The 25554-nt window shown below is 36.2% G+C and overlaps 1 protein-coding gene across 16 annotated transcripts in view; it reads left to right on the top strand.

Moving 5' to 3' along the window:
• Positions 1-25554, top strand: part of CNKSR2 (connector enhancer of kinase suppressor of Ras 2) — a 475055-nt gene that overhangs the window by 104315 nt on the left and 345186 nt on the right. For 11 of the 16 annotated variants that reach the window (XR_007888446.1, XR_007888445.1, XR_007888447.1 and 8 more), the window contains exons 9-10: positions 14065-14211; positions 24343-24476. Coding sequence is in view for 13 of the 16 variants with exons in the window: in XM_051608949.1 (XP_051464909.1) it covers positions 14065-14211; positions 24343-24476 (281 nt within the window). In the remaining 3 variants the exon portion in view is untranslated. The remainder of the gene's footprint in view (positions 1-14064; positions 14212-24342; positions 24477-25554) is intronic. The other 5 variants (XM_051608943.1, XM_051608941.1, XM_051608946.1 and 2 more) reach the window with 1 other exon arrangement.

Raw genomic sequence — 25554 nt, 5'->3', positions numbered from 1 at the left:
CGCTAAGCATTGCTGGATATATCAATTTAGGCTAAATAGCTGTGGCTTGGAAGATATGTTGTGTTTTCTGCTTACTCGTGCTCTATTAATAAACGGTTTTATTGTAATAGAAGGTTTGGGTTGAAGGGATGCAGGGAGTTGGAAATGTTGTGACCTTGTGGGTTTAAGGTCAAGATTGCTTCCTGGAAGCTGGAAAGCTTAGTACTCTGTCCAAGTTTAGGGGAATGTGTAGAACATGGTTTTCAAGAATAAAAGCATTTAAGATTCCCATAATGTGCCTAGGGTGTTTAGCTTAATTTATACATGGATTTTTAAACTTGGAAAGTTAAGATGAAGCAAATCTTTCAGATATGATAGGCAAGAAAACTAATACCACACAAATTGCTCTTTGTGTGAACAGATGCTTGTTAGCTCCTGGTAATTTTATTTAGGATTGGTGAACTGTTAAAATAGAATTATCTTTTCTAAGGTAAAGCTTGGTAACAGGAAAGAGCAAACTGCCAGATAGAAAACAACTATTTTTTTTTAATTATAAGGCTACTTAAGAGTAATGAAAGTCAATATATGGTATTATTTACATGTGTAGTTGCAAGCAATTTTAATGACAAAAAAAAACCCAACCTAAATCACCATTATTAATACAGCAGTCATTTGTCAAAAGTGTGTTTTGTGATTCCTCATAGGGTTCCACTTCTAGCTTTAGGTCATTGTACATCCTGTCAACTCTTCACAAATTAGTGTATTATTTCATTATACTCTCCAGCTAAGTTTGATATCAAACATACTGTACATATGCGAACCTTAACTTATAAGAAGTTATCTTTTGAGCTATGCAATGCAATTTGATAGCTCTAAGCAGATCAGCGTAAATTTTAATACGCTTTTTGGCCATATAGATTCTTCATAAGTGTTGTGTTCCGTGCTTACTTACATTTACAGTTGATGACTAATTTCTCTATTTTCTGCACTAAGAAAGCCTATGACAACAAAATTTAGAACATGATTACTTTGGCTACCAAAATGTCTACACATCTGAAGAAGCACATCTACTAGCATTCAGTCCTTACGCTAGCTAGTTTTTCCAACAAATGCTGATGGTACTATATAGCACCATCATGTTGCCTTGTCAACATGAAAATTTCCACTCAACTAGGTTTTTATTCTAGTTTTCCTGGCACATCTACACTGCATTTATTTGATGTAAAGATCAGGTTCTCACTTCTAAGACTAATAATAAAAACATTTTGACAAGTCCTGAGCTTTCATACCTAGTTGGATGGAATTTTGGTTGTATTTTGGCTTTTACATCAATGAAACTAGGTATTTTGAGATGTACAGAAGGAGTTGGTGATGTTCCTAGTAAAAAGACCATAGGGGACTAAGACAAACAATTTCATTTTTCAGCAATAACATTTAGTGTAGAGCATATGGATAGTAATAGACTAAATCATACATTTATGTATTCTCTAGCTTTGTTATATAAACATTATAATTTAAGTGACTGGCATATGTAGTATTGTACTTCCTTGTTTTTTAATGTTTCCTTTCTGCAGCAAGTCACCTAGCATTCTCCAGAAATGTGATAACACCTCGCATGTTACCTTTACAAAGGTGCACTTCATTCACTTTCCAATTTATACAGCCCAAATATTCAAACTTTTCTATAGATATTGCAGCATTTTTAATTATTTTTCTTTCTTTTGGAAAGAGTCTAAGTCAGTCCTTTTGTACACTGGCCCCTGTCATAAGGAATTTACTGTCCAGTTTGAGGAATCTGTCTGGGGAGGTGTTCTGATTTACAGTGATTCTTACTTAAGAGATTAAGAATTCTGAGCATATTACATTTTGTCTTTTCCATTTATTGAAATTTTTCACACTTCAAATACTGCTCAGCAATTGAAAACACAGGCTCTGTTTTTCAACTTGCTCCTTGTAACTTATGCAGTATCATATAAAAATAACTATACTTTTTAAAGATATAACTCTAAAAATGTAGGGAAGTATTGTTCACCTGTAACTGTTGTTTAGTTGGTGTCTTGTAATTGGAGAATAAAAATCTAAAAAATAAATCTAACTTTAAATTTACTTTAAACTCTTTTTCTATATTTTCAATGTATTCTGTTTGTCAATACCTGGCTTTCAGTACTATATATATCAAAGTATGAATAGAAATATGAAGAAGATAAATGTCACACAACTATTTAAAAAACCCAACTTATTTTCTAACACTTTTTACAAGAGTCACATTTTAATAATTATAAAAAACCTGTTATTTGAGAAACAGACATTCTCTCTTTTCTTGTAGTGATGCTTGATCTTCATAGTATTTCATTTGGCACTGAAATCAAAGGATTTTAAGTGATTGCCCTGATCTCTTGCTACGTTGATAGAAAACATGCATAGCAGGATCTATTCGACTTGTTGCTGGCAGGATGTCTGGAATGTAAATATTTTCTGAATTTTTAAAATAAAAATAATAATAAAATTCAGCCTAATGTCAGTAAAAAGTTAATGTTCAGAAAACTGTAATTTACATGGTGGTTTATTGAAGTTAGATAGCTATGCAAATCTATTGTGTCAGTTTTGCCTTACAGAAGAGAATTTTTTCTAAATAGCTTTGTAACCAAGAGGCATGGCTTCCTGATTAAAATTAAAAGGAATTATGCACTGTATTCCCTTAAACTTCCCTGTAAATTCCATCCTTATTTTTCTCTAAAAGCCTGTGTGTCTAATATATTTCCAATGTAATAAAAAAAGTCATTCAGGCAATTCAGAATTTGCACTGTATCACAGTGTTCATGTTACTGCCCATATATAAGAGTATATTTTGCCTCAGGATAGTCCTCCTTTTAACCAACTGAAAGTGCAGGAGATCATACTGTAGCTTACATGAATTATTCCTGGTCACAGTATTCCTGTTGGCTGCATCAGTGATAAAGATGTACAGAAAATACTCCAAGCAGAAAACAGGGAGGTATAGACTCAGGATGATGTAGGATTCTTCAATAGCAGGCTCAAGTCTCCTGTGCATACTTTATTTTGGAGACATTTTTGGCACGTTGCATATACTTCTAATACAAGTATGGTATGACATGGGAGATGTGTGGATTCCCAAAAATTGTGTTTGCTGAAACTCGCCAGAACATCTGTAAATATAGAAGATGGGAAAAATATGTTTAATTTGGCAAAATATGGACAGTTATTGATTTGTTCCATGCAGAAGCTGGCATGTTCAGTATCTTTAACACCTATTAGTTACATTTTAAACAGAATCTTTTGGAATCATGTAGTGTGTAGATAACACCTAACTTTTATATGACTTGTTCCTTACTGTGGAAACTCCTCTGGTCTCTCATGGGCCAAGCCAAGTCCACAGAAGTGAGTTGCTGGGATTCTTTTTGTATTTACAGTACAGAAACCTTGAGGAGATCTAGCTAAAATTCCTCTGAAAGAGGATACATTTACACAACTATACCTTTCTTTTCTGCAAGGGGAAACACTTAAGAAGGGTGTGATACCTTTCAAGATCCTTACCCTAACTGAATCTTTGCTTAGAAAAAGTAAGGAATAGGATTTTAAGCTTCACCATACAATTGGTTAGAAGAGTCCAGCCTCCACAGAACCTCCTGGGGTTTGTGGAGAGCTGGCAAATTTCAGCTGAAAGGAGATGCAGTATTTGGGCTGCACGTGAGTCTTTGGTATGTATGCATCCAAAATGGAGTTCCCAGTGGATATTTTGGGGAAAACAAAACATAACACCTGTAAGTAGAAAAATGATGTTGCAAGTATTTCTATGTATTTGTTTTTCCTGCTTTGTTTAGCAGGGTCTGTTTCAGATCCAAGCTAGTTTTTTTGAACACAGTAATTTCATTTAAGGCCTTATTAACTTGGCTTTGAAGGAAATGGTATTTTCTACAGAAACTCAGTGGGCAGTGGGGTGGAAGAGTATAAGGGACAGGACAGCAGTGACAGTGCAATATTTTGATGTTAGATATTAAACAACCATTATACAACAACTCCAATAACAGTGTCCTTAATTTAGTATTTTTATTCTCTGATGCTCAACTTGAACAATGGAACAGTGCAGCAAGATCATAAAAGTTCAAAAGAAATACACTTTGTGATCAGCTTCCTTCTGTCACTGTCATGCATGTGATTTTATAGAAGAGGAGCTAGAGTATTAGCTCCCAGATAATTTTTTTTAATCCTTTCCAAATCCTTGGACTTACTCAGTTTATAATGGCTTGATAAATGTTAGCATGAATATTTACTTTTAAAGGTAGGTGAGATTTACACCTAGCTTTTTAGGTCTATTCAAAAGTGTTAATCAAAGTCTTTATGAAAGTAACCTAGTTCCCTGCAGCGATCTGTCCTGAACTCTCTCTAGTTTGTCAAGATACAGAGACCATAATTTGATTTTGGCAAATGTAGTCTGTCTTATGAATTCCCTTCCAACATTTCAGTTAAATTCTTTATTCTTTCATTACAGTCTCCATAAGTATTGTGTAGTACTAAAAAAGGAACTAAATTGTCATGATACTCTCCAAAGGAAAAAGCTTTTCCTGAGTTTGCGATTCCTTTTAACATGGAATTTGTGTTGAGATTATGTGGTGTTATTTATGATTTTATCACAGAAATATATCATTTTATATCCCATATGTCAGGGAAGTGAGATACTGTAGAAATAAAATGTGTGAGGGAAGATGATCTTTTATTTTCTCATGGTGAGTGCAAATGTTTTCACATGAGTGTAAATGAAAAAGGGAAACAACTTGACAAATTTGACAAATGCAGATCGGTTATAATGTGATTTCCAGGAAATATTCTCCAGGGAGAAAGGATTCTCAAATACTCTGAGGAGGAGATAGGAGTTAGTCTTTTAAGAAGTTAGGAAAGTATGCATGTGTATGTATGTAGATAGATTTCTTTTTAGTTTTCCACAAATATTTTTCAAATTAAGTAATATGTGGGAATATTAATGGATGTCACTGGCAGCAGCTCCACAGATGAAATATCTCTGCTTTGAAAACTACCCCTTTCAGATTTGGAGTTTAGTGTTTGAATGGGCAAGGACTCTCCTGACATTTCTGCAGCAAAAATGCTGGATGCTCTTGTCCATGGAATCTGTTTTCCATTGATCCCTGGGGCTTGCTTGGAGTTGATGTGTGAAACACACACTGCTTTGATGAGCTCATTTTTATGTAAACAGTGTGCTGTGTCAGTGTGGGCATCCACCTGCACTTCTCACTCTGGCACGACAAATCAGCTAACAAGTCATTGTCGCATCCGCATTAGAGCAGCATAAGCTTGGCCAACCCATGTTGCTTCACATTTCTGCCAAACTTCAAGTAACTTCCCTTTGTTCATTCCACATGAAATTTGCACACCTGTGTCACCAGCAAGTGGAGTAAGTTCAGTTGCAGCAGAAAACCACTCTGCACTTTCAGCAGCTCCCTGTCTCCTAGATGATAGCAGAGCTTAACTGTTTGAGCTCTTCTACCTTAATTTAAAGCCAGTCTGTTTGGCTTAGCTGAAAGCATGAAACCTGGTTGACTGTGCCCCAAAATGGAAAGGGAGCACTGGCAGGGTGACTCATAAGTTACAAGTGGAAACCACTCCTTACTGCCTAAGGCTTCATGAGTGGCCAGTTTGGTCCTGTGACCCCCGCACTGACATCCCACTCTCAGTGTGCTCTTAAATCTGTGCTTCAGAGCACCTGGTCCCAACTCTCAGCTGCAGTTATGCTGTACTACAGTACTTGAAGAACATGTGCTGGGCATGTTAAGCCTGATCTGTGGGACTGATACTATATTCATGGAGCTGTCAAGCACTGAGAGGTTCAGATTACTACAGGAGTCCTTTCAGGAAGTAATAGAAGAAACTGATGCAGCAGGACATGCCCATTCTCTCATAGGACTGGGAAGTGGGTTCAGTGGCCATACACTGTATTTCTAGAAGTATTCCCTGCCAGCTGATTGTGGTTTTGGTCACCTGCTGCCATTTGCTGTGTTCCACAGCTCACTCAAAACCAGATATTTTTTTTTCTGTCCTGGCTGTACCCTAGAATGGACAACTCTATTATCAATGAGCCCTGGCAGTTTACTCATGTGATTAGATTAACATATCTTAATTACCATTCAGCAGACTGTTCTTTAGTAATTGATAACATAGACTGCTCTGTATGGCACTGGCTACAGTATGTCAATACACACCTGGGCTGAGTTTGAATCCACAAATGTCTCTTTTAGAAGCAGTATAATTATATTAAAAATTATGCTGCAGTACCAGTTGGCTTTTTCTGTGGATGTCATCAGTGGGCCTTCATAGTTTCACTGCAGGTGATAGCCAAGTTACTGAGTCCATAGCCAAATCAAGTATTTTTATACAAGCTATACTTATGACCATGCTTCTGAGAGTGTATCTGCTACCAACTGGTGCAGTATTCTGTAACCTAATTGTAAAATTCATCTTTCTGCTCAGAACGTACTGGGAGATGATGCATATTTATTTATTTATTTATTTATTTATTTATTTATTTATTTGTTACTGTTGTCTTATTTTTTTCTTGTTTCCCCCCCATTGCTCATGTTTCTATAAAAAACCAATAATTTTCTGAGAGGTGGTGTTAATATTGCCAACCAAAATACTTAAAAGACAATATGCTGCCAAAATATTTTTTCATGTATTCCTGATAACAATTATTTTCATAGTCTCAAAGTAGTTGCTTCTGGGTAATAATCTTAGTACAGTTTTTATTTGCAGACAATTTAAAGTACAATGTTCACAGTATGTTCTTGAGAGTGAGAATACTGTAAATTCTGCAATTAAAAGAATTCTTCAAAAATTTTTTGCTCACTGATGTATGATATGCATGATTAGAGTATATGTTTTATGCCAAGCTAGCAGATAATAAGTAGAATTGGAATTTTCTATCCTTAACTACGTTGATGCCTATAAAAGAGAATACAGATTACATTACTCTCTTTGTCTCATACAAGAACAGGTTAAAAGGCTCACTGTTAGTGTAAAATCAGGTATGTGTATTTGTGTATTTGGAAAGAAAGGCAGGTATTATTCTGCAGCTAATAATATTCCTGTTAACTTAGATGGGTGAAAATTGAAGTACACTGTAGAGAAGCAGATAAAAGGCAAGGAGAGATGTCTTCAAAGTTGTGCAAATTAATTGGCTGATGCCACAGTTGTGCACAGCCTGGGCCACGTACAAGTTAGGATTCAGTAGAGATATTCACAGAATACCTCTGTGCTTTGTGTGGGTAGCAGCTGTGTAAATTGCACAGCTGATCTTCAGGTTCCAGCCTGATCTTCTGTTGCATAATTCATTATCTTACTCTGATGAAGTTAGGAGGTAATTGTGAGGAAGTGTAATATGGTGATAGTTGTTGTAAAAGTAGATCAAAACAGTAAGAAAAGCAAGTTAACTCTGTGTCATGAGGTAGGAAAAATTAAAATGGGGAAATTCTATGCCTGATTTGAATAGAAGCACTCTGGATATGTAATTTTTTATTTTAAAAAACCCTTACTAATAGCTTAGAACACCTCAGTGGCTTGAACACTGTCTATAGTCTATTGTTTATTATTTTAATAGCAGTTAAAGGTAACAAAAAAGAAAAGAACTCTCACAGTTAAATAATTACTGCTCTATTATGACAGTTCCTTTTAACTCCTTATCCCCGTCCTTCCTGTAGCGAAGTGATGCTACGTAAGTTTTCATGCCTTGATCCTTCAGCTTGCACTACCAGCTCTCTGCACCTGTGTAGACACTGAGCAGCACTTCCCTTACTCAGCCTTAATGTTTCTTTAGCGCTCACTTGTGTCCACCTGCGGATGCTGAAATGTCTCTTCTCAGGCAATGGAGATTTGTCGCTTTCCAGGAGCCCTGCTGAAACAGAGGTGGGCACCTGGGCTCTCCCATGTTCCCTGGGAGCTCCTGAAAATCAGGCCAAGTGAGGACTCTGATGGCAGCACTCTTGTTCCCAATAGTTTAATGTCTGTGTCCTTATGGAAGAACATACAGGGCCTACTCGTCACAGTGTGGCTTTCAGTACCCGTTCCCTGCAGTATAAGGGCAAGTTTGTATTGCATTTATATTACCCAAAAAAGTACCCACTGGGAATTGGGACCAAACCCCTTGTTTTCCTGCTCCTAATGCAGGGTCCTGATGGTTTCTTGCCTGTTGTACAACTGGCCTTCATACTCATTTTTTCCTGTCAGCACAGTGCTTTGCCTTCAGGAAAGGCCTTTAACCTGAAATTATGCACATCTTGGTGCTTGAGGCACCCCTCTATGATTTCAAAAACTGAGTTCCCTCTGAGGCTAAATAATGCATAGATCCACATTCTGCAAGTGGATGGAAGGCTAGATGAAAACCCTCTAAATTGCCACTATCTGTCTCCTCCAGTTGAAGAGGGAGATGCCTTACAGTCATTGTGCTGGAGGCAGCCAGTCACTGTGAGGAAGAGCAGATACCCAAATGCGGGAGGATGCTTCCAATTTCAGAGGTACTTCAAAACAGAGTAAACTGAAATCAACCCCATTTCTTAGAGCCATACCCTGAAAGTAGGGAAATGAGACCCTTTTTCCTCAAAAATTTTACCTAGTCACTGACCTTATATCTGAAATAGACATTATAATCAAACTCATAAAGTTGGAGTCTTTGCTGTTCCCAATGAATACACTCGTTTATTTGTTCTAGGATGTTGCTAGCAATGATTCAAAAACCAAACAGTGGGGTAGCTCTGAATTGAAGGTTGATTGTATCATTAAAAATTGAAAGGTAAGCATTGTTGTGAAGCAGTGTGCAAACTTCAATGTAGAACTGATTCTGTGTCCCTAATTAATTCAAGTTTCAGCCCCCCCATGGATAAAACAGATGCTTGTTTCCATTACTGTGGTGCTCTGTAGTCATATTACTAACATTTGTGAAGTTTGTTGAATTGTGGTGGAACTGACCTAGGTGCAAATACCTAAAAAGAGCAAGGTAACAAAATCAGTCAAAAGTTATGCTCTGGATCAGATGAGTTTTCTGATGGAGACGTGTTCAGAGCAGCTTAATGAGAGCAGTGACATCTGTATTCAGGTGTCAGTTTGGGTCCTAAATTAGTTTATTCTTGGGAAAATCTCTTACTTGTGAGCTTTAGTTTACATAGCCAAAATTAATATAAAAATTACTTTCTTCATAGCTTAGTGGTAGTAAGCAAAAGTTTTGATGAAACATCAGGTTTTGTTCAAGTAAAGGATGTGATTTTCTCCAATGTACTTTATATAAACTGTGTTGTGACTTTGGACAATGATACACTGCAATGTGATCAGTGACATTCTAAGGATACACATAACTGACTTCTTTAACATGGGATTAAAATTGCATTTATTTAAATAATATAGCAAAAATACTCTTTAATTAGAATTGCAACATATGCAATCACGATGTTATTAACCTCTTTCCTTTGGAAGAAAATTGTTATGTAAGCATGGACATTCATTATCATGCTGGCCTAGGAATCTGAGTAAATCCCTGAAAGGCATCTGCTACTCTCCTGACACTGCTTCTCCTACCACACACAGATCAAGCTTTCATCTCTGTGGTAGTTCATGTTGTAAACATCCTTCTTTGGTTTCCTCATCCAAGAGTGTTTTCTGGAGGCGGAAGACCTATGGCTTTCCTTCATTTTTTAGGCTTTTCAGGCAGCTGCAGCTGGGGGAAGGGAAGGAGATGTTTGCTGTTAACGTGTTTGTTTCACAGAGCTGCCGGCTGACCATCCTTATTCCTGGCTAGTGTTCATGGAAATCAATCTGTTAATCTAACAGCATGATGCCAGATAGGTTTTTTTTCAGATTCTAACTTGCTTAACAGCATGCTAAGTTTGATAAACAGTTATTTGAAGTGCAGTGTATGGTGGTTTTTTTCTTATGTGCTATTTTTTATTTATAAAATGCAAGATGGGTGATAGATGTGGAAATTCTTTAAAAAATATATATATCTTAAAGCGAATACATTTTCCTTCTATATATATATATATTTTTTATTTTTTTTTTCTCAAATGTGAGTTAAAGCTTGAAGCTTGATATGTTTGATAACTCGTAGAGCTCTGGCTGCATTCCACTTACAACAGGCAATAAGAATTTTTATTATCTCCCCATTCCAGTAACTTTTAAACTCTAGAGTGGATTTTGCATATTTGCTTAGCAAGAAAATAGCAGACAGCTTGGCAGTTTATGTTTCACAGGAAAATACTACTTTTCCTTCAAAAGTGTAAAGATATTACTACTATTCCCTTTTAGAAATCTGCAAATCAGGAATGAATTACTGTAACTGCAAAAACAAACAAAAAAACCCAACAGTTTTATCTTCATGGAAGATGAAAGCTCCCACCAGCTTTCATGGGACTCTGGTGACCCTTTGAACAGGAATACATCTACAAAGTATGGACTCTGTTCTGTTTATCATTTGACTATTATTACACCCTCTATATTATGTAGTTTCAGTGTGTATTAGATTTGCACACTGCTTTTTAAAAGATGGAGGTGTTCCATTGGGATACATATGCTGGATTTTTCAGACTGGATCCTGTAGCATTGTATTTGAGCTGCCTGCATGTTAATATTTTACAGAGTTCCTCTCTGACTCATAAGATACAGTAGTACAGAAAACACGAATGAGCACAGGCATTTAGGAATACTGTCATGGGTGTAGCTGTGTAAAAAAAAATAAATTCAATAAATGGTCTTGCTTACTTTCAGAAAAAGGGAAGATTGCTACCAATTTTCCAAGCTTGTCATAAAGAGGCCATTGGATTCACCTGGGAAAAAAGTCATTACTATAAGAGCAACTTGTATTAGATTAAAATGTTGAAGTTTGTTACAATTTAGAATAGGAATTAAAAATAAAACTTCCATTTCAGGCTATTGTAATATTGTCATCCAGGTGTTCTTGCTGCAAGCCAAAGAAATTTTGGGGTCTCATGTTGGTTAGTAACATCTTTTTCCAGGTGTTGACTGCAGGAGTGGACCTCTATAGCAGCACCTCCTGATTAAACTTTCTGGTATTTGGGGCAGTGGGTGCTGGGATATTCCTTGTGGTGGAGAAGCCAGTGGGAGGCAAGAGGGGGGGCAGAGGTGATGAGGAGGGTATGCCAGAGCTGGGTGCATCTGTGCAGGGCTCCTGCCTGCCTGTCTTGTCCCACTGAAGCAACCTGAGTGCATCCAAGTGTCTCTACAGCACACTGTTGTGGCTTCCCAGCCTGGCGACAGCCATGTGGTAGTGGAATAAGATTATAAGTTTGGAGATGGCCTGATGCCGATGGTACAGGCACCAGCCTGCCAGCCTGCTTCTCCTGATGCAGAGCATTGCCCTCCCCTCTGGGAGGGTGATGGCCCTTCCCTTGCCTTTCCTCAGCAGCACTTTTCATCTGGCCTTGGGGTATTGCACCTCAGGTGGTATGGACTGGCTTTTCTTAGTCCAATTTAGAAATTTCCATTCAAAAGATGAGAAACAACCAAGGGCTGTCTGAACCAGCCATAAAACTTCTGTCAGAGAACTAAGTAAAATCAAAGGATGAACATTCACAATTTATAGTAAACTCAGAATTTTCCTGTGAAAAATTAAGTTAAATTGTTTATATTTGTGAGCTTCTAAATTAAATACATTGGATTCACTGCTTTGAAGTTATTTTTTTTCTTTAATCCCCTAAACTCTCATAAAGAGACTAGATGATCTCCCATTTATTGCAATGTAAGGCGTAGCTGAAATACATGATACAAGTTTATCTCTGGAAAGTGATTTAAAAATTTTAAAACTGCTAGCATAACCAAAAAACCCCAGTTTTATTTATATAACTTTGGCTATTTCAGTGAGAAACAGATGGCTTTAAAGAACAGCTTTTTCATGCAGCATCCTACCAACTTAAATGGCAAGATTTTTACATCCTGAACCTGTAAGTGGGGTCACATCACGTTATCCTCAAGGCTCCCTGTGCTGCTTTATTCAGCAGAAGGATTCCTCTCCAGAAATCTGTCTTCAGTTGCTACATTAGGGAATTAAAGTTCACAGTAGCTTACGTACAGAGATATTTTACATGAACTATAGACCTTTAGTTCCTTCTTTTGAGTAGAAATGAAACCTTGCATATGCCCAAGGTAACATTATGGACCTATGGGAAATATGTCTTTTCTAAACAGTGATGGAAGTCTCTACGAGTAGGGAAACAGTATTGTAAATAGCAAGGCATTTTTTAAATAAAATTATACTATTAAGATACAAAGCTTGGACTTACAGAGACTTGGTTTAGATACTGTTGAAACAAATGGGAGACTTCAGCAGGATGCAGGAGTTGAGCTGAAGTTGGTTGTATTCATGTTTCATTTTGTTCAAGTAGAATAGGGATTATGCTCAGTGCATTAGACTGAAAATAAGAATTCCAGCATGCTTTGAAGTCTTCTGTGGAAACTGGAAAATATATCATAAAGATGCATGTTGCCAATGCTCTGTTTCTTTGTTTGCAATAATATTACTGTAGAAGTGCATCCTGAATGGAAAACAGGACAGGTGGGTTAACAGGAGCTGAGGGATACGGGTGAGGTTTGAACCATGTCTGTGATTCAGGACTGTGGGTGAGCATTAGTGTTGGCATAAGTGGCATGCTCATAAAGTAGTATCAGTTCTTAAAAGAAGTGATATTAAGCTAAGTGAGTTACAGTGTAATAGGAAATAAGGTAGAAAATAAATAGGAACAGCCTCCGTGTGGTTACCTTGCTTAAGCATAGATAACAAATAAGTATTTGTGTCCTATTGCACTATACCAATGATAAGGAATACCTGCATTCTCCTAGTTCACATTTCCTATTTGATTGTTTTCACTGACAGGGTATAAAGTAACATTTTTATGACTATGTTACCTTATCATTTCAGAGTTCTAGATGTTTCTTCAGTAAGAATTTCACTTCTCAAATGGCTAATTTTATTCCTGACATTGGTCTTGTACAAGCTGTGAAAGCAGGAAAGTATTTGTACCTTTGGACACCTTTAAACACCAGGAACCTTTTTTTTTTTTTTTTAAAGGAGTAGAGAGAGAGAAAAAGGTAGAAAAGCTGTCAAGCCTATAGAAATAGTAACTTGCTAAGTCTACAGGTCAAGATTTACAAGGCATTTATGATTCTGTGTATTGCCACTCTAGGATTGAATGCAAGGATTGAATATCTTTAAGCATTTCGAGATAGGTACCTAAAATCAGAACTTACTTAGACTGAAAACTCTTGCCATGAGTTGTGCTGTTTTAATATTTGAAGTAGTTTTTTAAAAAAGGGCAAAGAAAATTATTCAGAAATCCTGCATTTAGAAATAAAGACTTGTTGCTTTTGATGTTGGTCAGGTTCTTCATTTTAGAATATTTCAAAATGCTGTAATTCAATTAGGAAAATTTTTCTTTGGACTAATACTCAAGTAGTGGCTAGACTTCATTTCTGTCGTTAATTTACTGTATTTGTTTCTGAAATAATGATGAAATAAGTATTATTTTAGAAAAAAGACGTTATGATTTTGATTTTGTGTTTATAGCAGTGTGAAGAGTGTAAGATTTTCCTGAACTGGCGTGTGCTTGCATAAGCTGCGAGGAGTAGTAGTATGAATATATGTGGCTAGTGGGCTTAAAATAGTAACCATGGAATATAAAATGCTCAATTCTGAATTGAACTGTTTTGGCAAAAGCCAAGGCTTTTTAACCTTCTAGTCTCTAAAGTCTATGTACCAGAGCTAAGTTTGAAAACACCTTGAAATTTAATTGTACATATACAATGGAGTAACAGTAGCTTCTTAATTTTAAAACCTAAAATGATACGTATCCATCTTAATGCATTATAGTAATTATTTTAGTTGACATTACTTTTATGCAGTAGCTTATTTTTTACTTTTCTTGAGTTAATCTCCTATAATATATATTTATATATATACAAACTCCTATTATGTTATTTTACTAGTCTTATTTAAAAAGGGAACATTAAATACTGAATACTGTACCTCAATTTTATTGTAATGATTTTACTGGTTACCAGGTGGGGTGGCAGTTGAAAAATTTGGTGAATGCACTACGAGAGGATCCGAGTGGTGTTATCTTAACTTTGAAAAAACGACCTCAGAGCATGCTTACCTCAGCACCAGCTTTACTGAAAAATATGAGATGGAAGCCCCTTGCTCTGCAGGTAATGAAGCTTAATCATAAGTCATACACCATCATTTTAACTATAGATTATCTCGATGCTTTATTGTGCTTCATCTCAGCAGCATATGGATTTACTCTTGTATACTTCGAAAAATTGTTTCTGAAATGATTTCTCTGCAGCTTGTTCTAATACCCTTAATTTAAATTAAACCTGTTATTAGAACTTTTAAAAGTTAAGAAGTAATCATCCCAGTGTTTTACGATGCAGAAAAGTAGTCCCAGATAACTTTGCTTACCTTAGGGAAACAAGAATCCTTCAGAAACTGATAATTTTTAGTCGGCCTTCTTGTTAAGCCCTCAGTGCAGTATAATGTCAAAGAAAAAGGGAAGAAAATATCTTGAGTACTCAGTTTGATCAATCCTGGAGTTATAGGAAAATGTATCAGGTGATTTTATTCAATAAACCATATGACCATCAAAATTTCCTCATGTAAATAAGGTCATATTCATATCAGAGTTGTCCTTGAGATTAAACCCTTGCACATAAGGAAATGTAGCACAGAATGTCTGGCTGAGCCTTTTAATTTTAGTTATTTTGCAATGTACTACAAAGAATAGAATGGTTTTATTCGCTGTCATGTTTCACTCTAGGATAAAATGTCACTGTGATGGATTAGTCTAGGAAATAAAAGTTATGTCCAGACTGATGATAGCATGTAACCAACAGATGGAACTGACAAATAATCGTGTGGGTTTTTTTAATTCAGTTCAAATAGAACAAGGTTTAGAAATTTATTTTCATAGCATAAAGAATACATTTTTCAGGACATTTTTATTACCACAATAAAAAGTCTAATTTAAAATTAAGTAAGTTTGAGAGAGAAAAGACTTCTGCAAAGTTTGGGTAAAAGGAAAATGAGATATGGAAATGCCATTGCCAGTAGCTGTGTTCTTTGCCATTTAAATTTTAAGAGATTCATAAAAAGAACTAATGCCATGAAGAACTTATTTCAAATATGTATATATATATATAATTTTTTTTATAATGGTTACATGCATAATTGTCTTTGAAACCATGTTTTTAAATTATTCTTGGTCTTTCAGATATAAAGTACTGACTAGACACGTTACAAAAAACTTTCAACCAAAGAACCTTATTAGTGTCTGAACACAGAATTGCAAATCTGTGTGCATGATATGAGTGTATGAATATCCATACTTGAAGACTGTACTTTTATTGTAGCCTTAGTGAGAATAGAAATACAAATGAAAAATGCACATCATTGCTTTTAAATGGCATCAAGTGCTTTCAGTCTAAATCCTCTTTGGGTGAGTTTGGTATTTCTTTGGGTGAGTCGAGTCTTTCTCCTAAATATTTCTTTTTGCTTTACTTTATACATTGCCCATAGAATAATTACACTGAAGACCCCAGAACAGAGGTTTTTGACATGGGCCATTGATTCAGACAATGCAAACAATCAATTAAATAAAGACAGGCTACTCCAAATGGGTGGGAAGAAATTGGATAGAAACCAATTTCCACCATTTAAACTAAGGCCAGTAGGAAAGTGAGGATTTGTGTGGTCCTTTTACAGTCATGAGCTAAAAATGTGGGCATGTTTGAAACTCCACACTCACTTCCAGATACAAAAACCCAGTGATCTTTTGGTGTGCTTTATTTGGCTTTGATTTACATCTCAGCATGCTTAGTTCAATACAGATAATAGAGTGTTATTCAAGTGATCTAACTTTAGATATCTGATATGTACACACCTACATATCATTCAAGTTTCTCATTTTCAGTTCCTTTGGCCAGCATAACAGTTACTGGTTCATTCATCTTGGCCTATTTTAAACTGATCTGCCTTAGGATAAGCTGAATAGGACCATGCACATGCCTCTTTCTCTTCACTTGTTGACAAAAGGAGTCTGGACAGCTAGCTCAAATGTAGGTTGTATTAGATGAGACTGATCCTATGTAGAGGTTTTCTGTAACCTTAAAGGTTTGGAGGGGGCAGGGGGAGGGAATAGTAATGGGAGTATTGCTTTTGATGTTGGTTTTTTTGCTGGTAGCCTGGAAAATATGAATATTTTGGAGGCTAATATAAGTACTAGTAAAGATACTGCTAAACGTTAGAAATACAGTTTTGGTGTCATGATGATACTGTTCTGACTTTATCAAGCATGACACCAAGAAAAGGCCAGAACCTCATTCAACACTGAAGTATGAAGTGTGCATATGTGTGTCTGTTGTAATTTGTGATTTTAATGTGAGAAACAACAGTTTTCTTAAGTAGACTGTGTTGAAAAAGCTCCAGGGCAAAGTGAAGACAAACTTCAGAAGCTGCATAATGTGAAGATTTCTGTTATTAATTTATGCAGATCAGAGGTGAGCAGATGTAAAGTCAGCTGATCTTAAAGTTTAAATGTAGCCTAAGTGTGAAATCAGAACTGTACATTTGATTAATAACACATAGAGAAAGCAGTCAGAGTGCAGTGCAACTTCATAGCTATTAAAAATATGAAGCAATCATGATTACTTAACAGAATTTGCTTCAAAAATTTCTGAAAAATTTCTTCAGAAAAGCTGTAGGTTTTGTAATTGCAGTTTGCCCCACAGCTGCTGGGAAATTTCTTATTCATGTAAGGGTGCTATTCTCTAATAGAAGCTTGGGAGGCTGTGTGAGAGGAGAGGGGGAAAGTAATAGCAAATAGGTAAAAAAACATAAGGAAAAGCTTCCATCACCTTTGAAAGCTGAGGAAATTATGATAACTTATTTTCCTATATCAGGATGCCATGAAATAATTGAGAATGTTACAACCGTGCTGTCATCCTAGAGCTAATTTAATTGAACCATATGTATTATTCAACAGACACAAGCTATAAAGAAATTATGACTCAGTAATAATTCTGTTAAAGTACAAAATATGAACAAAATATTCAAAAGAGTCTAGAATAAGATATGGGAATGAAATTCTGATAAGATGGGAATTAGGATCTGCAAACAGGCTGCTGTGGGTTTTTTATGTTCTGCAAATGGAGTGAACAGAGTAAACATGTGGTGTCACATCCTAATGGAATTGCAATGACCGAGGTAGGAATGTGGAAGTTTGCCCTAATGTAAGGAGGCTGACAGAAAAGCGGAGACGGAGGTTTTTTATGCACCCTGCCAATGGATATGTTGAACAGCTGTTGCAGCAAATGTGGAAGGCAAATATTTCAGTGAATTTCATTGAAATACATTTACACTGAGACTCACATTGGGATGCTTTAATTGAATTGAGAACCTTCAAAATCTAATTTTAACTGAAAGTGAATGATGTTGAGGCACTATTGGTAAATTACATTCTGCTTGTTTAGTAAATAATTGAAGTAAGAACATGAAGTTTGCCATTTGCAGCTACACGAAAAACTAGATTTAGTGGAGACATACTAAGTATACATGTAAGATGGGAAATGCTAGACAAGTCTTCCAGTTCACACAGTATGCAGGTACTACCACTGTATAAAGCAGCCTGCTGTGTGAGTGAAAAGGCATCCTGGTAATTGAATTATGCATTCTCATAATGAAATGTTTTAAGAGCTTGCTGTCCACTGTTAGTGATCTAGATTAGCCATATGCCAGCCACACATTTGTGGACTCTCAGTGTAGAAAAAGCTTTTAGATCATTCAGATATTAACTGGTTACTAATTGCCATAAATACCTCTTAGAATGTTCAGTGGTTTACTTACAGCAGCTTTGCCTTCACATTGCAGACTTGCCATGAGTTACAAGTTCAATGCACTCTACATAATTATTTCTTTATTCTCAGAGAATTTTTTCCCTTTTAGCAGAATGTGGTATATTAATTCCTTTCACAAATATCCTTAGAATAAATATGACAGATTAAGGGAAAGAAAGAAGAAGAATGGAACCTATGTAGCAGTGTTGAAACTGATATCAAATGGCTTGATGTACAGTAAAATAATACAATTTTCCTATGGCAATACTATGCACCATTAAATAATGAACTGGTATTTACAAGTGCATTAATTTCAGCTCTAAGGTCAATCAGTACAGAAAGAAAATAATTCTTTTTCTTCTCTTGTGTCCCGATTAAAGGAAGTGCTGGTTGGTTTGTTTTGTTTTGCTTTCAGTCACTTGATGATTGTGTGTTCTAATATCCATCAGTATCCAACTTCTTGCAGATAATCAAAGTTCTCCCTTGGTGACTTCTGGAATCATGTCAGAATTTATGAAGTCAAGGGATTTTTCCACCTGTATTTTTCTTTTTTGGTTCGTAAGATTCGAATTAGGCAACTGTAGCCTTGGGGAATTTAGTGATTGCCCTTGCAATTGAAGGTATTCATTAACATGGCATTGTACCATAAATATTAAGATGTTATGCCTGCAAGACAAATCTTACTAAATTTGCCTTTCAGTTACTTTTTCTGATACTTGCTTTCATTGTGTGAAGGCCTGGAATAATATTTCAGATTGCAATGTTTGTATTTCTGACTACTACTGAATGCGGTGAACAAACCAAGTAAGTTTAACTATTAATATTTTATTTTTCGTACTTGACATAGAGGTGACTTAATTTTCTTTGAACTCTCCAAGTTTTTTGTCTGCTTGAAAAACCAACTTAAATAAACCTCCTCAATTCTAGATTGTCTGTTTTATTTCTCCTTTTCACTTTGTACTGTGTTGGGGAGGTCTCAGAAGGAGGCTCCCTGCAGTGCTGTTTGAACAAGGGTGGAAGGTTTGAGAGAGAAGGTTCTCAGAGCATATGAAATCTTATGTAAGTCGTTGTCATCATGCTAGCAAGAATCTGTCTGCAAAGTCCTTCTTTGCCTTCTGGAGAATGTCTTGTTAATAAGGCAAAAGAAACTGCACTTAGACTGCAGCATGGAAGAGTCTTCATCCAGTTGCTTTATAATGCAGAAAAGGAGCAACAGAGCAACACGTTGCAATGCTTGAGTTAATTTGGACTACACCCTGCCAATATCAATGAAGAGGCTCTTAACTGCTGTCAGTGAGGTTGGGGGCAGGTCCAGCTGCCAGCCATGTCTTGAGTGTTGACTTGTGAAAAAACCCTCCTAGTTCCTCTTAAACACTGTTACACTCTTCACCAAGCTTATTTAAATGCCAGCTTTTGTATATTTAAAATATTTCACTGTACTGTTTTGTATGTGATTAAATTGTACCATTATGAAATCACCAACAGTTCAGTATCTGTAGTTTTTTTTACAGACTGTATTTTGGGTTAGGTATACATCATATCACTGCTATGATATATTCAGTTTTTCAGCATCCTAAGAAACAATAGCAACACTAACAACAGAATCCTTGGTTTGAGAGAAAATACGACTTTTATTATTTTTAATATTTTTTCTTTATTATATTGCCTCCTTCATTCATCTAAATGCAATTATATATTCTGTTTTCATAATTTATTATTAGAATTATTGACCTTACACATTTTAATAATTCAATTTGAATAAAATACTACCTTTTTTGCTCTTCAGTTGCTTAGTTGTCTTTTAACTACATGGGAACTGGGCATTCTGTGCATGGATTCTGTCTTGAGTCTTCCTACAGGCTATGGATTAGTTATAGTTTGTCCTTAGTTCATGTAATGATTGGTCTTATAAAAAGTTTATTTTATTGGAAACATTCTGTTGAATAAATTGTCATAACCTTGATCTGATATGAAAAATATATGAACAGTAAAATCTGTTTACTGACGCAAATATTGTATGAAGATATGACCACTTAAATTTTGTATTGGTTTTGCTTATATTTTTAAAAACTGTATGTCTTTTTCTGGAGCAGTATTTCTCAAACTATGCATTGTAGCTTCCAGGGGTGTTAATAAAAATGTTCAAAGAATTAAAAAAAAACCATCAAAAATGTTAGATAGTGTATATATATATATATAATATTAATTACATTCATTGTTTAGAGAAAATGCAAAAATAGTATGCTGAGTTACTGGGGCAACCCTCTCAGTGCCTTCAGGATTGGAGGATGGAAAAGCAGCAATAAGTCCTGGTGGCAAGAGAAAGGTAGAGACCACAGGGCAGAGTTAACTTGGGACAGAGCAGCTTCTGGAGGAGAGGGAACTTCAGTATCAGTGTTTTGTCAGTCACTACTTACAGGGACTTCTTATTTCCCTGTGTTAGATAAACTGAGCTGCAGTAAGTAAAGACGGTTGGTTGTCTGTTCCCTCACCAACTGACAATTTGGGAAGGGGTCCATAACAACTAATGATCCTGAAGGAGGATGGTGCATCCAATATGTTTGAGAAATAGTACTCCAAAATGTATTGAAATATGGGGGGTTTCTTCTCTTTGTGTGGAATAAGATTGATGCAGGGTCTTTTCTGGGACATTTCTGAGGTTATTTCAGTTTTAATATGTAACTTCTGAACTTTCTCTGGCAGGCTATTCACATGGGTCAAATATTTAACTCTTTCGACCCCAAAACTTTATCGTTTTATTGCTGTTTCAGCAATCTTGCTTGTCCCTGCCAGCCTACCAAATGGGAATGCAGCAGGAAAAAGCTCTAGTCCTTGGAAGTTAATTAACTCAGTGATAACACTGCTCTCTGGGGCATCCAATTCAGAAATATGTGAATGGAGTTTCATGTTTTTTTCTGTTAGTGTGGCTACATATAGTCCACGGAATGGCTGCCATTGAACTGCAGAGCTACCAGAACTGATTTACCTGCAAGTGCACAGATGGACTCGAACTGAGTGGTGGTGGTCTCTCTAAATTGCACTGTAAAATGTCATGTAGATGCACCATATTTGCAGGCTATATTCTGAAGGCTCTCTTTTCGACCAGGAGGGCACAAAGACTTTTACTTTTTTATTAAAAAAAAGCTGAACACTAATCCTCTCCATGTGTTGAGCTATTGCCAGGACATACCATTTGAATGCTTTACCATGTAGCAGTTCTTACAGATCTACTGATTTACTGGTGAAGTGGTGATGTTTTTTTAATGTTTTTTTTCTAAGTGGTGACATATTTTTAGATTTGGATTTCTCCTTTTTTTCTAGTTACACAGCTTTTCTGTTTTGTGGAAGTATGCTGGATAGCTAACTTTGGCAATATGACTCAAAAATGGAAAAGATATGAGACATCCTAATAAGTTTTGAGACAATCCTACAGGATTCTGCTTCCCGTTGTACTAGATTGTACTATAGTTTCTATCCCCTTGGGAGCTCTGAGTGCCCTGGGAAGGTGTACCCATATTCCTATCCTGTGAGATACCAAAGTCATTCAGACTCTCAGTAATTACACTGTAATTTTACTTCTGGCAGTGTCTGACATGGGATCAGTGTGAGGGAAACCTTTTACCTTTAAGTAGTGTTTTTCTGTAGCAGACTGAATACTATTTCTTGCTATTGCACTTGCTGTTTTAACCACCTTGCTGAGCCAAAAGATGAACCAAAATACACATTTGTGAAAGATCCATGATTTTCAGCATCTTCCAGCAAACTGTTCTGGGGGACAAATCAACTTTTATGTCTGGGCTGTGTATTAGGGACCAGTGAAGTGTGAAGTTACCCAATAGAAGCCTCATTCTGCAGCAAAATAGGGGTTTTGAGGTTGTTCTTTTTTTGTTCAGAAATTAAGCTCATATAATTAGTATTTAAATAGTTGAGCCCAGGTATTCCAGGCTGTAACAGAAGGGAAATTCCTTACCCATGTCCTCTAGCCCTCCAGCAACCGGTCAGGACCACCAGAAGCTCATCAACCTGTTGTAAGTCCAGATTACTGTTATGCTTGAGCATGATTTTCCTTATGTGACATAAACCATAAACTGGTATTCGGCCACCACTTTAGTCTGCAGGGGCCCCCTTTCCACTTACCTACCTATTTATGCAGGTAAAGTATAAAGCTGTCTTCTTCCTCAAAGTGGAGAAGAGCAAATCCATCTACCCAGCATGACTTCTTCTTAGTGCTTCTGCCAGTAAGGGCCCTGAACAACAACAGCCTGGGCTTAACAAGTCTAGACAAGGTCAGGGTCACAAAATTATTTTGGTTTACAATGAAAATTAATTCTAGAAGCTACTTAGCAAGCTACTTGTCATGGAAGTGCAACATATCAGAAAGGAAATAAGTGGTGTTATATTAGGAAGTGTTTCAAGAACATCCATTGCTACTGTTACAGGTGAAAATTTAAGGGATAAGACTTTTGTTTCTCTGAAAGAGATTGTTTGGTGGGGTTTTTTTAGTTTTGTTGTTGCTGTTGTTGGTTTGATGGGGTTTTTTTGTTGTTGTTTGTTTTTTTTTTTACTCAATTTTGCCGCAGACTTTGTTCTTATTTTTGCAGACTTCTGTGATTCTTGTTTTTCTGGTTGTAAAATCTTTTGCCTGTCTGGTTTTGTGTGTTTGTCTCCCTCCCTTCCTGTAAATACTGTCAGTCTTGAATTAGCCTGGCTACAGAATACTCAAGTTAACTCTAATGAGCAAGGAAAGAATTCAGCAGTATCACTGTTGACAGGAGGTGATTTTCCAACATTCAAAAAGCAAAAACTTGAGTCAGTTTATAGCTATTGCTCTAAAGGATTTGCAGTTTTAACAAGAAAATTTTAAGCCTACATTTTATTATGTTTGAGAAAAATAACATCTAACACAGCTCTGATCCTAAAACCAGGCAGTAACTGGCTAAAGGATGAGGTTTCCTAGGTAGCATGCAGTATTCTTACATATAGATTGAAAAAAAAGTAACACTGGTGTTTTTGCTTGATAAGCATAAATTCAAATGGCTCATTGCTAGTTTATGAAAGGCAAACATTTTGAAAAAGTTCCTGCTGTTCAACTCTTAGGGTTTTCTGCAGTATAGGCATAATGCTACAGTGTCAAGACTAATATCTGGAAAATGAGAACTGATTACTCTGCACAGGAATGTCCTGTTGGTCTGTCATAAAGTATTGTGAATAGTTTTGGCAGAAGGATCTTTCTGTGCAAGCATTCAGTCAGTATTTAGAGCTTCTCTGCCATCAATACAAATTGAAATGTTTGTGTCCTCCAGTAGTTATTTAGGTCAGAAATGATAAGTATGGTGAACTCTCTTTAATCCCAACACTTGTTTCTTCAAGGAGTTCACTTCCAGAAAGATGGAGGGGAAAGAACTCTTTCAAACCAAAACTCAGGATTTATTTAATATCAGGTTAATTTTAGAGTATACAAATATACTGTTGTACTTGCTGTTTTGCCATTTTTCTTATTATTCTGCTTGAGTTTAGCTATCACACAAGCCAAGAGACTTAAGGCTTTTGTTATTAGGCAGACGTTATTAAGTAGATTAAAACAATCAGTTTTCTTCCCCTTTCATTTCTCTGCAGGTGTAGAGAGATTGTTAGAAAAACTTGCTATGATTTCCATCTCTACAGTGATTTAATAGACTCTTCAAATGGTTCGTCATTATTTAGCTAGCCATGGTATTTAACTTGAGGAAGAAAAAAGGCATGCCTAATTCATAAGAGGGAGAGATGTGATTAAGAGGAAGGATCCTATTTGGACTAGAGCAATAGCTAGAATGCATTATTATTCTGCAAGGAGTGTACAATTTATTTACCTGTAAGTAAATGTTAGTTTATGAGGAGTGTGCCCATGGGAGTGAAGAATAATAATAATCTCCAGTTTATTCTGTCTCATAGTGCCTGTGCTCTAAGGATGCAGTACCTGATTTTTCTGCATCTGCAAACATAAATTGAAGCATTTACAGTTAATTCTTAAGCTGTAGAGCAGATGGGGGAAGATGACATTCAATTTAATGCCTGCTTATGCACCTTTTACTGTAAACATTAGACTTTTTCTTTACAATGTTCACTTAGTTAAGGAATTCACTGGATTCTCTGTTATTTACTCATTAAGATTTCACATGTGGCTCTACTGATTACCGTTTTTACGGGCATTGACAGTAATCTTGCTGTGCAAAATGGAAAAAGATGTAATCAGAGGAGTCAATTTTATAAGCACAACACACGTCCATTCATAGATCTGTCTCCTTAGCATGAGTGGGTTTTTTCAGTCAGTTTAAAAGCACAGAAAATATTAGAACTGTTTACTGTTTCTTTAACTTTCTGGATTACAGAATGTTTATAGCTTTTTGAAACAAAAGTTTATAATATATAAAGAAAATCTTGGTTATTTCTCTCTCTCTCTTTAACCAGCCTCTTATTCCTAGAAGTCCTACAAGCAGTGTCGCTACACCATCCAGCACTATCAGCACACCTACAAAAAGAGACAGCTCTGCTCTTCAGGATCTCTACATACCTCCTCCTCCAACAGAACCTTATGTTCCAAGGTAAACAAGATCATTTTGGGTAAAATCAAATGAAAAAAATATTTCTAAAGTAACTGAGCATTTTGCTCCTACCCGTTTATCAGCCTAACCTGCAGGATTAGGCAGGTAATACTTCATTTTACAGGTGAACTGGTTATTAAGGGTAGATATACTGAATCAATCCCACAATGATCAGAATCAGTCTTGTCTGCAAAACAGACAGTAGCCTTTAGAAAAGAAGGTTCAATACCCTATTTTCTCAAATGTGGGTTAAACTACTGTCTGTAACAGTCTCATTTCAGAAGAGCAAAAATTATCTGAAACTCTAAATCTCTTACTAGGAAAAAGCTTCTATCTGTCCCCTTGCCTAATAACCATGATGCAACAAGAGACGCTGAGCTAAAAGCAAGAAACTTTCAAGTAGTACTGTTTCATTCTGCCATAGTGTTTTCTTTTTCAGATATATTTGATTAGATAGTTTTAGAGCAAATTTCAGAATTCCACTCTGCAGTGACCATGCTGTTCTCTGTTAATATATATGCTACTCTGGCCTGCCACATGGAACAGGCATTTTCATCTCTCCCAGGTCTCTGGGTTTGCTGAGCCACAAAGCAGCATATCTTCCTTGCAGATTCATCACCCTACCCTCACACAACCACAAATTCCAGTATCATCCCAGAATGTATATAGATACTGTTTTCCTAAAATTCTTTCGAGAGTTATAGCCTACACATAATGCAGAAGTAGCTACCTAGAAATGTATTTAAGAGGAAACAGTATTTTTAAAGCTTCCATATTCTTAGACACAGGCTATCATATGTCCAGTCAATGTATTTTTAAATTACTTCTTGCTTCTCTTTTAGTTAACTTTCTTGGAAAGATTGTAAGGGCAACATGTCCTTTGTTGTACCTGAATTTTTTGTAGCTGGGTTTTTCTTAGACTTTTTTACCAATAACTCTTCTAGCCAATTAATAAGATGTATGACCTGATACTAACAAGACTTTCCTTGGTGTTATCCACGAGTGATGTATATGGCAAATTAAATTGCCTAGTGGGGAGGAGAAGATGTGATTCTGTGATAAGTTCTTACTCTTCAGA

This window comes from Apus apus, chromosome 1 (assembly GCF_020740795.1).
Source record: "Apus apus isolate bApuApu2 chromosome 1, bApuApu2.pri.cur, whole genome shotgun sequence".
NCBI lineage: Eukaryota > Metazoa > Chordata > Aves > Apodiformes > Apodidae > Apus > Apus apus.
This window is presented reverse-complemented; position numbering and strand designations above follow the sequence as displayed.